Source organism: Phacochoerus africanus, chromosome 2, assembly GCF_016906955.1.
Source record: "Phacochoerus africanus isolate WHEZ1 chromosome 2, ROS_Pafr_v1, whole genome shotgun sequence".
NCBI lineage: Eukaryota > Metazoa > Chordata > Mammalia > Artiodactyla > Suidae > Phacochoerus > Phacochoerus africanus.
The window spans coordinates 206,359,916-206,376,551 of NC_062545.1; the positions used below are offsets into that span (position 1 = coordinate 206,359,916).

The 16,636-nt window shown below is 37.7% G+C and overlaps 1 protein-coding gene across 1 annotated transcript in view; it reads right to left on the minus strand.

Annotated features, from left to right (window-relative positions):
* The window catches only part of ADAMTSL1 (ADAMTS like 1), a 452,838-nt gene that overhangs the window by 391,001 nt on the left and 45,201 nt on the right, over nt 1–16,636 (minus strand). Inside the window, exon 3 of the mRNA XM_047767602.1 lies at nt 9,320–9,365. Within this exon, the coding sequence (XP_047623558.1) occupies nt 9,320–9,365 (46 nt within the window). The remainder of the gene's footprint in view (nt 1–9,319; nt 9,366–16,636) is intronic.

The window sequence follows — 16,636 nt, forward strand, 5'->3', positions numbered from 1 at the left end:
TCCATTTGTTTCCAATTTTCAAACTGCCATAAACACTGAATTAACAACAATTCTTTGTACATATATAAGGATATTTTTAAAGGTAGGAAAGCTGAGAATGAGAGAGGTTAAGGAATTTTCTTTAAAAGCATATAATTACTTAGTGACAGGAATCTGAAAAGCCTGTGTTCTTTCTGCTATACAATGATGCTTTCAGTCTTCTATATCTGTGGGATTGAGAATAAACAGTGTCCTTTGAATCACTCTTCCCTCCCCTGCCCCATCACCCTGATGGCCTCTTAGAGACTGTCCAGATGCACATCCATGTGGAATCTAAAGGCCAGGAGAGCCTGGCCCAAATTTATTATGCAAATGAATGTAATGAAGGTATAAATAAAATAAAGTTACTTGGAAAAGACATGTCCTACCAGACTTTAAAAAGAGAATACTGTTCTTTCTCAGTGAAGATTAGAGGGCTTTTTTTTTTTTTTTTTTTTTTTTTTTTTAGCCACACCCAAGACATATGGAAGTTTTTGGCCAGGGATCAAACCTGAGTGGCAGCTCTTACCCACACCACAGCTGCAACAATGCCAGATCCTCAACCCAGTGTGCTGAGCTGGGGATCAAACTCAAGCCCCAACAGAGATAACACTGGATCCTTAACCTGGTATGCCACAGAAAGAACTTCCAAGAAGATTAGAGTGCAAGGAAAATTCCTGCTTTTTCAGCTGGATGGGTTGGAAAGAGGGAAGCATGGATGGATCAGACAAGAAGCCTATTTTTGGGGGGGCGGTCCACTGCTTGGAGAGCATTGAGTCAGCCTCAAGGGAACAATGCAGGAGACCCAGGGTGAGCTTGGGAAGCCCCCTCTAGCAGGGGGTGGGTTTTGAACATTTATCTAGAAAAAACTAACATCTTTTCTTCAGAATTTCTTTACTACTTAAGACACTTCCTACTTGAGATTAAGAAATCTCTCTACTTCCTTTCATTGATTTTAGCCTGGGGTTGACTGGCTCTGGGCCAGGGAGGAAAGATACACACACACTGAGTGGTATGAGAGCAACCCAGCTTTCCCTAAACCCTCTGGTCCTCTTCCAAACAATGTCTGTCACCCCTGGTGGAAGCCAAGAGTAACCTTTGCAAAGTGACATTTGGGGGTAAGTTCAGATATTTCAGCACATGTAAACACCTTTTTCCCCACAATGGACCTTGTATTGTGCCTCATAAAATGACCTGGCAGGACCTGAACTAAACTGGGCTACTTCAGGTCTCACCCTTTGCCCATACCGATAGGGCCCCAATGTCACCCCAATGTCAGAGGGAATATACTGATAGCCTCATATGGAGTCTCCTCCCCCATCACCCTGCTTTATTTCCTTCATAGTCTTTCACTCTCTGACTTTGTCACACTTTTCTCTACTTGTTTATCATATGCTTTCTCCTATTAGACTATAAGCTTCATGAGAACAGAGGCCTTGATTATCTCTCTCTATTAATATTATGCCCCAATGCCTAGAAAAGGTGACTGGTACATAGTAGGTCACAGCAGAAATTGTTGAACAAATTCCACTCCCATTTTTCATTACCCTCTCTCATGGCAGCCCACAATCTTGAAAGGCTCGGCTCAAGTGTCACCTTATTTAGGATGTCAGTCATTGATTCACCAAATGTAGGTGTTGAAGGCCCACCATGTGATAGAAGTTGCCAAACTTCATCTGTTCACAGTCCTTTTAATGTCTCAGTAATCTTTTTTATGGCAACTCTAGGCCCAAAGGGTTACCTAACAGTTCCAGTTATTAAGTAGTTAGGTCCAAACAACTTAGTGGCCATTGGAAAAACAATATATGTAACTTGAAAGAAAACTACTATTTTGTTTCATTCCTAAATAAATATGTTTTCTTACTGATGGATGTGGGTACCTGTTGGGCTCTGCACACATTCCCAAAGTCTGAAATCAGACTGGAAAATACCACCCTCCTTTCCTGCCCTATGTTGACCATCTCGAAGTACTTGCCTTTTATAAAAGCGAATGCCCATAGGAAAAAGTACATCGTGATCTGGTAGGTCATGTATCGCCCATCAGATGTCAAGTATTTCTGGGTTTCCCTTGAATATTTAAAATATTCCCTGCGGTCTTGGGGGCTTGCTGTGTTCCCTGCACACAGTTTCAGAAGCATGGTGTTTATAGCATGGTCCTGCTGAGACCTTTTAGCACACTGTGTTTACCTCCATGCTAATAGCGTTTATCACATCAATTAATTTTGTGTTTGTGTATTTGTCTTTCCTACTAGACTCTGGATTTCCCAAAGGACATGTAACCTGTTTTTTCACTGATAGCAGCAACTCCTAACATTCCTAATGCAGAATAAGAGGTGGGTGCTCAATAAACATTGGTGAATATATATGAACAATTAAACAAGAGAATGAGTAAGTGAGCAAGTGAACAAACGAATGGCCCTGACAAAGAGCACAATGTCATGTCTTCAGCTTTTGAATGAGGACTCAATTATGAGAAACTGATCCTCCTTCTGATCTTAGATATGCCTCTTAGCTGGAAAATGGCCCGGCAGGGAGGCTCACTGTCTGACTCCCTGAAGTTGCTATTATTTTCTACAGCATCTCTCTAGACTCCAGGGGTATTTCACAGGTCTGAATGTTGTTCCAAAAATTTTAATAAAATTCTGGCTAAAAAAGGCCAGTAGCAGAATGTTCATTCCTTCCATGAGTTACTATTTGACTACTGACATAAAGCATCAAATGTACCCAGAATTTATGCTGTACAAAGTACCTATAAAAAATGCACATAGGAGTCAAATGGGATTTTGTCTTATATTGATGGTTAATAACCATGTGAAGAACCCTGGGAAGACCGTGAACCTTTATAGCCTCAATGATGAGAATCACGGGTTAAGATGGATGATCAAGGTCTACAGCAAAGACACAACTCTGCTTCTCCTGTCCACAGTGCTCTCTTTGTTCTGACTCTACTTCTTGCTGGCTGTAAATCTTTTTACTGCAGTACTGCCCATTGCTAAACCAACATAGATATCTTCATTGGTCTGCATTTAAATCCAACTCTAATATTGCCCAGATATCACAATATTTTTGAAGAACTACAGAATTTCATAGCTAGGAGGGATTTTTCAGATCATTCGGTTCAACCCTCTCATTGTCTAGATGCAAAAACAGAGGCCCTCAAAATTATAAACTGGCCCAGGATCATTCTTTCCTCTCTGGCCATCACAGCTGCTGCTTTTGTCTCTTGTCGGAATGCTGCACGTAAGACATTCCATAACCAACAATGCTGGAGACCATAAAAGTTGATTGTATCAAAGTGAGGGCGAAGCAAAAGTGGCTTAGGAAAAGACATTCTCCCTCTAAAACATAGCCCACATCTTCCCACCAGTAGCCGCTCCAGCCCAAGCATCAAGGAGTGTTCATGGAGACTGCTCAAATAGCCTCTAAAGTGGCATTTCTGCTTCTACTCTCTTCTTTACCCTCTGTCTCCAGAGTAATCCCACAGCCAAACCTATTTTTAAAATGTTATTTTTCCCACCTTAAAATTCTCAGTAGTTCCCCTTTGCACTTAAACTGTAATGCTCTATGATTTAGCTCCTGTCTACTTGCAGCTTTGCTTTTTTTTTTAAATAATGATTTTTATGTTTTTAATCTTCTAATATGCTTCCCCTTGCACATTATCCTCTAACCATACTGGGCTTTCTTCTTTCTTTGAATACACCACGTTCCTTCACTCCTCAGAGCCTTTGCACTAGCCATTTCTTCTCCCCGATTTACTCTTCCTTTGATGTTCCCAGAGCTCATTCCTTCTTGTCATTCAAATGTCATGTCTCAGGTGGACTTCCCAACCTTTCAATCTGAAATCACCACTGGGCATTTAATCTCTGTAGAGCACTGATTATGACCTGATAATTTTTCCTTTAAATAATTTGTATGCTGGTTTGTAATCTGGCTTCCTCCATTAGGAGAACTAGGTTTTGGACTTATTCACCAATGTACCTCAGGCCTGAGAACTATGCTTGTGCTCAATTATTCTTGGAATGAATGAATGATGTTTTGTCTCCATGTGCTAAAAATGCTTTTAATGCTTTTCAAAAGCTTTCCTCAGAAGACAGAAATCCCTGACCACCCACTTCACCCCACTTAGGATCGTTTCCTGAGAGTTCGAAAAGATATATGGAAGTGTAGTTTCCCAACTGTAGTCTTGCAAACATAGTTTTTGAAGAAAAGTAAAGTGTTACAGTGGAGTAAATTTTTTTTTTTTTTTTTGGCTATACTTGCAGAATGTGAAAGTTCCCAGACTAGGGATAGAATCCAAGTCATAGCTATGGCAATGCTGGGTCTTTAACCTACTGTGCCACAGTGGGAACTCTGGGTAATAGCATCTTGATAAAGAACTCAAAAACTAAAAATAGAACTACTATATGATCCAGCATCCTACTCCTGGGCATCTATCTGAAGAAAAACCATAATTCAAAAAGATACAGGCACCCCAATGTTCACTGCAGCACTATTTACAATGGCCAAGACATGGAAGCAACATAAATGTCCATTTACAGAGGAATGGATAAAGAAAATGTAGTACATATATACAATGGAACAATACTCAGCCACAAAAAGAATGAAATAATGCCATTTGCAGCAACATGGATGGACTTAGAAATTATCATACTAAGTGAAGTTAGTGAAAGACAAACATCGTAAGATATTACTTACATGTGGAATCTAAAAAAATAGGATACAAGTGAACTTATTTGCACAGCAGAAACAGACTCAGACTTTGCAAAAACTTATCTTTACCAAAGGGGACAGGCATGTGGGAAGGGATGGATCAGGGTTTGAGACTGGCATATGCACACTGAGGTATATGGAAAGACTGGCCAGTGGGGACCTACTGTATAGCACAGAGAACTCTACCCAATGTTTTGTGATAATCTATGCGAGAAAAGAATCTGAAAGAGAATGGATATGTGTACATGTATCACTGAATCACTTTGTTGTACAGTAGAAATGATCACAACTGGGTAAATCAACTACACCTCAATAAAACTCTAAAAAGATGGAAAAAAAAAAAACTTAAAAGTGCCACCAGCTACCATAGGCATCTTGGCCTAACAGGTTGCTAGTTGAGGTTCCTGTCCCTAAATCTCAACTCTAGTGAAGATTAAGAAGTAGTTTATGAGAAACATGGCATTCCTCTAAACTAAACTTTGGAAGTCAAATTAAAACATCTAATTAAGATCAAGGGGTTCAGATTTGAGGTGTGATTTGAAGAATTAGAAGATATAACCTAAGGAGACCTCTGTGAAGGTCAGGAGGGTCAGATACCTAAGGACCCCCTTGATTGGTCTGCTAGTTCACACCACCATATATCCCAATAGTCTCCTTAGTCTTTTCTTTCAGAGAGAGAGCCTTTTATGACTTTCCTAGAAGAGAGCAGGGACTGTCCAATGGGAAAGGTTAGATGAGCTGCATCTTTAGGAAGGAAAATAGTCTACTTGGTCCAGCCTGAAATGGTCTAAGAAGGTACCATGACTCCAAGAACCATGAAAACATTAGGGGAACTTTAACTTTCTTACATTGTTATAAGAGAGGGACTAAAAATGAAAACCTAAAAGTATGGGAGCTGAAATTTCAGGTAAGCCAGAAAAAAATGGGCATCTGAGGAGATGCTTTCTCCTCCTAAGTTCTGCGGTACAAGACCCCAAAGAAATGTTATGTGTAGCAAGTACAAAGAATAGAAATAACGAGCGAATCTTTGGAGGAGAAGTGGTTCAGAAGAACTTTAGGAAGCTGTCCAGGGATTAAGGAGTGACCTTAGAGGCTTAGCTAACAAGAGGCCCTCAAGTTTTTCCAAAACAAGTATCTAGAAGGGGAATGTTTCATTGAATTGTTCTGAACTTTTTAGTTTGGAAAATTGGAATGTGATCATGAAAAGATTCTTTCTTAAGAAATTTTTCATTTATTTTTTTGGCAATGTTGCTTCTGTCATGGCCAAAAGCCAGGAAAGGGAAAAAAAAAAAAAAAAGCATCAAATTACTTGAAGGCTCTGGGCTCTCATAAAAAATTCAGTGTCAGTTTGATTCTACAAGCTGTAAAGAGCTGGCTCGTGTTATGGGTTTTAAGTAATGTTAGGTCAGTCTTAGCCTGCATCCGTCCATGGAAATGCTCATAATGATGGCAAGGAATTTGTGGGCTGTTTTTGAAAAGCCTTAAGAAAAGAGTAGGCAGTCATCTGCTCCTGATGCGATAGGCGTTCATCTACTTAGGAGAGTTTGGACCATTTCTAGTTATTCTAAAAACTACAAAGAAAAGTAATAGGAGTTAAGGAGATTCTTTAATAACATCATGTATTTTTAATACCAAGATATCTGTCACTACAATAAGGATTATAAAGAAAACCAATGAGCTATAGTATATTAACATAAAAAGTTTTCTGTACTATCACTAAAACAAATTCTGCTGATACCATATCTTTAAAAGGTAAAAATAGCACACAGCTACTTGATCTTTATAATCAGTCAACAGCTGAGTGAGGGATATGTGTGTAAACAAGACAGTGAGTGGCACCCAGAGCTCTCAATGGAAATAAAGAAACAAATTCAGCAAAATTTTCTATTGGGCAATTATTTCTACTCCCAATTATCATGCCTTCTAGTTCCTTATGGTCTCTCAGGCCAGCCATTTAAAAATGTATACTGTTCATTTACTTTAGTCTTTCTCATTTCATCTGTATTCTGGTCATAGGCCACCTCCACTGTCCTTTTTTCCTTTTACTTGTACACCTCAGTATTGCCAGATTAAGTCCTAATACCCTCCTGACCATGTTCTCTGTTATAGCAAGCTCTCTAACTTCAGTCCAGCCGTCTTGGCTGCCAACAGTTCTTTTATTTTGCTTTGCTGGCTTCCACTCAATTTCCACAGTGGCTCTGTGAGGACTTCGTGCTTACTGCCCCAAGCCCAACTTCCTCCTTTGCTTTCAGGAGACGACTTAGAACACTTCTCCTAGAGAAGCTTGAGCTTGTTTATCATGAGTACCCTCAACATTTTTCTTGAAAGCTTTCTACAACTTCATCTCTTCTTTCTCAATTTGCTTCTGTTGCTTTTTTAGGAATACTGTCCCTTCTTTTTATCAAGATTCCTTCTCTTCTTCTCACCCCAGACCCTTAGGCACCTGTGACATCAAGGACACCCTTAAATGCCCATATCTATCATCAATCTCTTCCTCCAGGTTCACCCATTTCTCAGGGGGTTCTTATTTTAAACAAATGACCAAACAAAACAATATGCCCTCCCACCTTTCTGTGACTCTACAAATGATGATGTTTTTCTGTGAAGACTTTATGAGAAATTTATACCTATCAATTCCATTTCCTCACTAATATGGTTTACCCACTGTGGTCTTGATTTCATTCCTAATACACTAGATACACTAGAGAAATTGCTCCACCATGGCCTTTTTTTTATCTTTTCTTTTTCAGACTTCAACCTCTTGGCAACATTTATCCCATAGAATATCGTAAGGAATTCTCTCTTATTTCTTCTGCTACCTCTCTCCTGGTGCTTGTGATGGCTTACCTCTCACCATGTCATTTTTCTCTCTAAATACAGAAAAGGTCTGAAGTTCCCTTTCCTCTTCATCCTGTTTGCTCTACCTACAGGACTGCTACCAAATCTTTAAATTTTGTATTTCTTACCTTGTGCTGCTATTGCTTGAGCCCTGATCTTCTTAGACCAGAATCGCTATAGCCTAGTTGAATATCATACCTACAAGACCAGCCCACATTTTCAACTCAACAGTGTCTCTAAATCAGTTGACTGTTTTCTTCTCCTAAACTTCCTCTCAATGTTTGTACTTCTGATAATGACATTCACCTTTTTTTCCAGAAGACTGGTACTCATTTTGCATTTAACAAATATCAAATATATGCTTAATTGATGTAAGTTGGCAGTTCTAGGCATTGGGGATGAGGCATGGGCAAGGTAAATGAGGCTCTGCCCTTATGGAGTTTATGTTCCAGAGTGAGGAGACAAACAAATAATCAAATAAGATAAATTTTGGTACAAATAGTGCTATGAAAAAAATAAAATGTGATTTATTAACTATTGTGAGTGACAGGGCTGGGCAGTGGGACAACTACATTAGATAAGGTGGCCAAGGAAATCCCTCTGAGGAGGCAGTATTTGAGTTGAGACTGGAATGAGAAAGATGCCTAACAGGCAGACATTGAAGAAAGTACTTCTCTAACAAAGGGATCAGCAAGTGCTAGAGATCCAAATAGGTATATACCTCTGCTTTTTTTATTCCCACTTTAACTCATCCCTCTAACTTAAATCACTTGTTAGGTCTTGCAGAATAACCTTAATTTTGATCTCTCTTATGGCTATTTCCTCCTGGTTTCAGCCCTCATTACTTTCTGCCCCCTACCTGTTTCCTGTTCCAGTGTATCTCTCACAGCACCATGGAATTAAACTTCCTAATGTTAAGCTCTAAAAGGTCATACTCTCACCCCATAACCTCAGGGACCCTTTATTATTCACCGAACTAATATAAATATGGAAGCCTAACATTCAAATCTGTTCATGGTATAACCTCAAAATATCTTTCAGTTCTCCTCTTCCATCCTGCTAAGCACAATCCTACCCATCCTTGTCTCCAGAGCTGCCCATTATGTCTCCTTGATCTGGACAGGTTGTCACACTTTGCCACCCAATCTGGGAGAGTCACAACCCTCTTAGCCTCCTTAACCTTACCTCACATCCTTGAAGGTCCTTCCAATTTCTCTCTGCTTTTAACCCACAAGAATTTTATTCCTCTCTTGTAATAGTTGCCCTATTTTGCCCTAGAATGTGGTTATGGACACCTCTGCCTTCTGCTTCTACATCCCTTACTATAACGCAGATATTTTAGGACAGTGACCGCATGCTGTTTATCTTGTGGTAGTTGAACAGTATTTGGTGAAAAAATGAATTTGTCAAATCTGAGACTGATTTACTGATATCTACTTCATGATACACAACTGGTTTCCATTTTGTCATTTCTCTTCCTTATTCTCCAGAGAGCTAGATGTGAGAAGTCAGAAAGCAGAGAGGAAATGGAGAGCGTCCTTGATTTGAAATAGTCTAGTTTCCTCTTAGCCAAATGATCAAAATTTGTATTGCAGAGCATTAAAAATACCCGTGCATAATCCATATACTGTGAAATAAATAGCTCTTGGTGAAACACCAATTGGTTAATTTATGCTCAGGATACATAAAACTGCTTAGCATTATACAGTGCTTAGAAAATGCATTATCACAACCACAGAACCTTAATACTTACCACATTACTGCATGTTCGATATCGGATATTTCTTCCTTCACAGCTCCTAGAAAAAAAATCAATATTACCTATGAAAGGCCCAAAATTTGAACTGTATTCTTATAAAAATAATTTTTCTCAATACCAATATAAGAGCCTCTCTTTTCTTCTGAGTATGCTATTATAGAAGTGAGTATTAAATGCTAAATTGAGCAGTTCTAAAGAAGTTGTACACATACATTAATTTCTCCATGAGGGTTGAAACTAAGCATACATTTTGCCTCAAAAGTTGTCACCATAAATACTTATAGTGAGTTCTTATTTAATCAAATAAATTTTAGTGCAAGACTTTCTGAAAAATATTAATATTAAATGAATCCCCTCAATTATTTCTGGTATAAAACTAAAGATAGATTTCACTAATATGATAGATCTTAGATCCTGAATATGGGAAAAAATGGAACTTAACATAAATGTTAAGTCCCTTAACATGTCCTTTAAAATTATACATCTAAGGACATAAGTCATAACTCTTAAAGAATGATGTCCCTGTCTAAAGTCCATACTCACTGTAAGGGTTTTAGAAAAGAAAGATGACCCTAAAGGAAAGAAAAATCCCCTGTAGTTGTCTCATCTAAAAATAATCACTCTTATTTTGATTTATTAATTTCTTTCCAGTGTGGGGGAAATAACATCACATACAGTTTTATAGCTTGTTTTTTTTCCACTTAAAAAAATTTAACCTATTTTCCCACACTACTCAATAAATTTACAGACATCATTTTGAGAGCTACATATTATCCCATCAAATGACATAACTTGTATAATCATTCTTCCATTTCTTATCATTTAAGTAATTTCCAGTTTGATAAATGATAGCGTGATAAACCATGTCCATGCATATGTTTTATCCAAGTTTTTGACTATATCTTTAGGAGAGATAAGTTTCTAGAAGGGGAATTACTGTACTAAAGGTAATGACCATTTATAAGGTTCTTGATAAACATTGCCAAATTGCCCTCCATAAAAGTTGTGCCATTGCGTACTTCCAATAGCAATACATGGGAGTTTCTATTTTACTGAATTCTTGTGAATAAAAACAATGAAAAAAAATTTTTTATTGCTTTTTAGGGCGACTCCTGTGGCATATGGAAATTCCCCGGCTAGGGGTCAAATCAGAGCTGCAGCTGTTGGCCTACACAGGCCAGATCCTTAAGCCACTGAGCAAGGCCAGGGATCAGACCTGCATCCTCATGGATACTAATCAGGATCATAACCCACTGAGCCACAATGGGAACTCCCCCAAAACAATCAATTTTTGATTAAGCATTCAATGATGACACTTAAGAATAGCAGTATTCTGTCTGCTCTTTTCAAAATAACTTACTTAAAAGAGAGAAGTAAAATATAATATGAAATTCTGAGAGAGTGATTCTACTAATAACGAATAGTTATGGAATTCCAGGTGCATTTCTAAGTTTGTTATATGTATTAGTGTATTGACTCCTCTCAAGAACCCTGGGGGACAGGGTACTAGCATTATACCCATTTTACAGATGAGAAAATTGAAGCTTAGGGAGGTTAAGTAACTTGCAAAAATCATACAACTATTGAGTAGTAGAGTTGAGATTTGAAAATGGGCCATGTGGCATCAGAGCTTATACTTATAACCATGATGTTTTACTACCCCCAATACACTTGTTTGTTCAGCACAGGCCCATTGAACTCCTATTATATGCTGGGAAGTGCATTTACTTCTAGGGATATAAAGAGGGATGAAATATGACTTGGTCTTTGCTATTAAGAAAATTACTCATATAGGAGTTCCCGTCGTGGCGCAGTGGTTAACGAATCCGACTAGGAACCATGAGGTTGCGGGTTTGGTCCCTGCCCTTGCTCAGTGGGTTAACGATCCGGCATTGCCGTGAGCTGTGGTGTAGGTTGCAGATGCGGCTTGGATCCCATGTTGCTGTGGCTCTGGCGTAGGCCAGTGGCTACAGCTCCGATTAGACCCCTAGCCTGGGAACCTCCATATGCCGCGGAAGCGGCCCAAAGAAATAACAAAAAAAAAAAAAAAAAGAAAGAAAGAAAATTACTCATATAATTATAATTCAGTGTAAGAAATGCTAGATAGTATATGTGTTAGGTCTCAAGAATGTACTCATAAATAAAATATCATCCAAAGGTACAATTACACAAAGGCCATCTTAAAAAGGTCCCGAATTGACTATATAACTATGTATTCAACTATAACATGTGACAAAGAGCTGGCCAGGCTTTAGAATCACAGAAAAAAGGAGAATGACAATGAACTTCTTTGCAGAACAGATACTGACTCACAGACTTTGAAAAACTTATGGTTTCCAAATGAGACAGGTTAGGGGGTAGGGGGATGCACTGAGGGTTTGGGATGGAAATACTATAAAATTTGGTTGTGACGATTGTTGTACAACTATAAATGTAATAAAATTCATTGAGTAATTAAAATAAATAAATAAATAAATAAATAAATAAATAAATAAATATTTAATTTAAAAAAAAAGGAGAATGAAAGAGATACTAGGTTGTCAGTGCCCAGCCCAGTAATGCCCCAGGCTAAGGGCTAATAAACTTTAAGTCCTCCTGGTCCCAGTGGCTAAGTCTCCTGCTATCATGATACAGATGCTTAACACTAATCTAGTTGATGCCAACAAATTTCCTGCTCATCCTAAAAATACCCCTCATTATACTGCCATGTTGAACAAGTAACTTGCCAAGAGCCATCTGTTTAATCCATGATGGCTATGAGGCAGAGTGCATTAGTCCTGCTGACATGGGTATTCTGGTCCATGTTACGGACAGTTCTATTTTTTTATCCTAAGTTAATAAATTGGCATTCTAATTTGAAATAATAATCTCATGGGCCAAATCATTATGAGTCTGCCTCCAAGAGAAGAATCTGTTCTTGGTGGAATTGCTGAAAAATATCAGGTTTCTGGGTTTAAAAAGATGTGAGTTAGACTCTAGTTGATGGTAAATTTACAAATAATTACTTCTGTGACCTGGAGGCCTTTGGTAGCAGGCCATTTAGACATCAGTGTTGGCTGAACATGATATGTTTTTCAATTTTGAAATTCTTAGGGCATATGTGACATACTGCAGTGGTTAAGAGTACTCACTTTGAAACCAGAACCTTCTTTCTGGAATACTGACCCTATTCCTTAGTTTCTATACCTCAGTTTTATCATCTATAAAATGGTATAATATTACTTATCTCTCAGGATTATTATGAGGAATAATTGAGTTAATATTTGTGAAGCACTTTGAACAGTGCCTCACATACAGTAAACATCACGTAGACATTTCACAAATAAAATGTATAGTGATGTAAAAATATAATAGATATTAAAAGAGGGTTCCCATCATGGCTCAGCAGTAATGAACCTGACTAGGATTCATGAGAACATGGGTTCGATACCTGGCCTTGCTCAGTGGATTAAGGATCCGGTGTTGCGTGAGCTGTGGTGTAGGTCACAGAAGAGGCTCGGATCCTGTGTTTCTGTGGCTATGGTGTAGGCCAGCAGCTGCAGCTCTGATTCTACCCCTAGCCTGGGAACCTCCATATGCCACGTGTGTGGCCCTCAAAAGCAAATAGATAAATAAATAAATAAATAAATAAATAAATAAATAAATAAATAACAGGGTTAAGGGTATGTGGAGAAGAAACTATAGGTAAATTCATAAAGGTATGAAAAGGTACAGTATGTTTGTACATTTTCAAGCAGTTTTGTTGTGGAGATTTGGGTTTATGTGAGGAACGGCAGGAGATGAAAAATACCTTCTAAATGTGAACTTTGCAGCATGCAGAGGGGAATCACTGAAAGTTTTAAAACAAAGAAGATACAATGATAACCTCCTGCTTTTAAAAAGTGAACACTTATAATAATCACGAAGACCTTAAAATGCTGTTTTTCACCCTCCTTTTATTTTCTTTTCCTAAACTTATCTCCCTGAAAGGAATAATGGAAACACATTTGTGGTCTGGGTCACAGACTTTACTCTTTCTCTTGCATAATCCTCTCATTCTCTCAGGAGTTTTGCTTCCTCATTAGTCAACTGCATATTGAAATGGCCTTGCATAAAGTTATGATCAACTGAGGTAACTTACAAAAGCTCTATTCAAATGCCAATGAGGTTATTATAGAGATAATGCTTCCTTAAAAACAAAACAAACAAAAAAGCAGAAAAATACCTACTTCAATAATTGATATGAGCCTTTTCCCAGATATTTTAAACTATGAATACCCACTCATTTTGAAAGCATCCTGGGATAATAGGAGATGTAAGCATATAATGTAGAAGATTGACTTAAATGCTTCTCATTTAGCAAAAACAAAACAAACACAAACACAAAACATAGCAAAGAAAAAAAAAACTTGCCACCATTTCCCAAGAATATCCTATAATTGTTTAACACCTAATATTGATTTGCAAATAATTTAATTCTGCTCCTGAATTAAGTCTTCCCTTTACTGTAATGTATTACTTTTTGACTGACAGCTTATTTAATTTGCCTGAAATATGATATTAAAGTGATAATGTTTGAGTCTGGAAAAACTTTGTCATTGATATTATCAAATTGTGGATAGTAATATTAATACTAATCACTACTATATATTAAGTGCCTGCTATAGGTATCTAGTCCAGTACTGGGTATTCTGTGTACACTATCTTTCACATTGCAACAACTGCCAGGTTTTATCATTCCCATTTATTAGATGAGAAAATTGAGACTGAGAAAGACTAGGAAGCTTAGAGGCATATCCATATTCAGAAAAAAGAGAACTAAGATTTGGAACCCAGGTTTGTTTAACTCCAGAGCATATGAAATAATAATAATAATAATAATAATAATACAAAAGGAATAAGATATCCTTAAAATATGTAAAATATAACACTAGATTAAATCTGAGAGGCTGAGCAGGAGTTGGCCTGGGGGTTAATGGCACCTTATTTTCTACATCAGTATATCACCTGCTTCTCACTTCTGGTAAATCCACTTCTAGTAAGTAAATGACACCTAGACACACATTATATGTTTGGAACATCTCCAAGACAACCATACTCGTCAGTAAAATGTAATGTGAAAAAATCTCAGTGCAGAGAAGCATGTAGTTTTTAAAAGTTCAAATGTATGAAATCTGAATATAAATTTTACTTAAGTAATGAAGTGACTATTCCACCGCCAGGTTTTAATTCTTGCCAAGTGTGAATGTCTTCATCCAAGGCATTTATCTGGGCACAAAAGCCTCATCTGAGAATTAAGCAGTAAAAAATATTGTCTTCACTTAAAAAAAAAATCTTTTTACAAAATATTTTGTTAAAATAAAACAGCTGAATGGTTTTCTTCACGTTAAACAAAATAAAATCTACCTCTGTCTGGAAATGAAAACAAATATTAGAAATTTCAATCCAAAATGGTTTTTGAGCATAGCTAAAGGCCACAGACAACAGGATTCCAGTAAATGCCATCTGCTCAATGCAAAACTATGAAGTAGTTACTAGACTATATTTAGTGAGTTAAACTATTATTCGTGAATTATTCAGACTTTAATTCACTTATAACAAGATTAGTATAGGCTTGAAGCATACTTTATTGGTTTCCAATTAACATAAAAAACCAAACTCTTCCAATACTTAAAATCCTGATGTTATCTTAGTTTCAATTACCATAATTTAACAACCTTAGAAGAGATGAATTGCCATGGAAAATTAAAAGCTCTCTTTCCAGGCTTTAGCAATTTGTTGACTTTTTCCCCCTCTGCTTACATAAGTCTTTAAAAAAGGAAGGTATGTTTGATTTATCTCTCATTAGGAATTTAAAAAAGATCTGGTAAAGTACATCAATTTAAATGAAAAATTCTTCTCATCTTCTCTCTAAGCAAACAGATCCTTCTGGTGACATAACCAGACTTATCCTTGGCGTTCAGTGAACTGTTCTCAGGAAAATCTGATAACTGTGTATTTTAAATACCAGAGTTCTTAAGGACAACTGCACTCATATTAGGCTCATGAATTTAATTTCCAAAAACCAAAAAGTGCTGCTAAGTAAGAACAGGTTACTGTTTCTCTGAATTCCCTCCTGCCTTTCAAATATGGACTCATAGGCAAAGAATTTTGAAATGACAGTTCGTCTACTTGCATCTCTCTCTCTTTGTCATCCAAAAGAAAACTCTTAGTTCTTTACAAGAGAACAGACATAAAACTATGTCAGCAATTCAAGCCAAGAGGACTTTAGGTCCTTTAGACTGTGGGCCCACCAATGACCATGGATTGGACAAGACTGGCAGATTGAGAGCCCCAGCCAGGACTTCATGGAGGATTAGAGAACGTTTTCCTTCCTCCTTTCAAGTGAGCATTTCAGGACTCATGGGAAGCACAGAGCAGAAGAGCATCCCCAAGGAGCCAGTTAAAATACTTTTTTGTTTCTGGAGCTTTTTACAAAGACCTAGAGAAGGATAAAAAATTCTGGGAACAGCTCAGAGAGCAAAGTGCAAATGCACTGTTGGGTGGCTTGTCACATTCTGCAGACACAGTATCATCGTAAGAGTTTCCTTCAGGACACAACACTTGATGCCAATGAACTTAGCCATTAAAAAGGAAGCTATAAGAACCTGTGGACACTGTGTAAAACTATTCTCAGATACTAACTATCCCAGTCCATGGTCAAACTGGATGCTGAACATATAGGGCTAGAACTGAAGTCCATGCACCACAGATGGTAGTGGTGGTCTTGCCTTACATGGGAGAGAAAGGTAGTTAAGACATGCTATCCCTGTGGGTCTCCTAAGTCCCAAGTTCTCATTTTCCCCTTAGTGTTCTCTCTCTCACTCTTGTGTTTGCAAAAGTTATCCTTTAATGCTCTACCTATTACTCTATGTGTAAAATAGTTATTACTTAATTCTAATTTAGAGTGTTTTTCATATGAATCAAAATGAGTCTTGTTCGGGTGGAAACTTATCTGTGTTGCACTTGGTCCCACAACAGGAGGTGTCAGTTCAGCACTATGCCTTCTTCAAAAAGTATCTACATAAAAGCAGAGCATAGGAGTTTTCTTGTGGCACAGTGGATTAAGGATCTGGCATTGTCACTGCAGCAGCTCAGTTGCTGCTGTGGTGGGGGTTTGATCCCAGGCCCAAGAACTTCTACATGCCATGGGTATACTCAAACAAAACAAAAACAAAAACAAAACAAAACAAAACAAAAACCCCAGAGAGTAAAATGGTAGTTACCAGGGCATGGGAGGGGGTGGAATTAAAGAGATGTTGTTTAAGGGTATGAACTTACAACGATAAATAA